Below are 216 nucleotides of genomic sequence, written 5' to 3'. Positions count from 1 at the left end.
GTACCGCTTTCAGCGATGAGCAGAATCTGCGGAAGCTTCTCCCCGGTTCTGACATCGGTGACATCGGTCACAACATCTCCGCCAAACGATGCGCCTGCAAGGTAAACATCCGGTCAACGGTGCGGTTTTGAAAGAGCTTTGGCAACAAAGCCTGCTCATTGAAGTCCGTAAATTCATTTCTGTCATTGAGCAAGATTCTTCCTTAGCGAAGCTAGC

General features: G+C 50.0%; 1 protein-coding gene across 1 annotated transcript in view; it reads left to right on the top strand.

Moving 5' to 3' along the window:
* Window positions 1–88: 88 nt before the first annotated feature.
* Window positions 89–216, top strand: part of T265_09473 (hypothetical protein) — a gene marked incomplete at both ends in the record, with an annotated part of 7,425 nt that continues 7,297 nt past the window's right edge. Inside the window, one exon of the mRNA XM_009175553.1 lies at window positions 89–163. Within this exon, the coding sequence (XP_009173817.1) occupies window positions 89–163 (75 nt within the window). The remainder of the gene's footprint in view (window positions 164–216) is intronic.

This window comes from Opisthorchis viverrini (genome assembly GCF_000715545.1).
Source record: "Opisthorchis viverrini unplaced genomic scaffold opera_v5_287, whole genome shotgun sequence".
Lineage (NCBI taxonomy): Eukaryota > Metazoa > Platyhelminthes > Trematoda > Opisthorchiida > Opisthorchiidae > Opisthorchis > Opisthorchis viverrini.
This window is presented reverse-complemented; position numbering and strand designations above follow the sequence as displayed.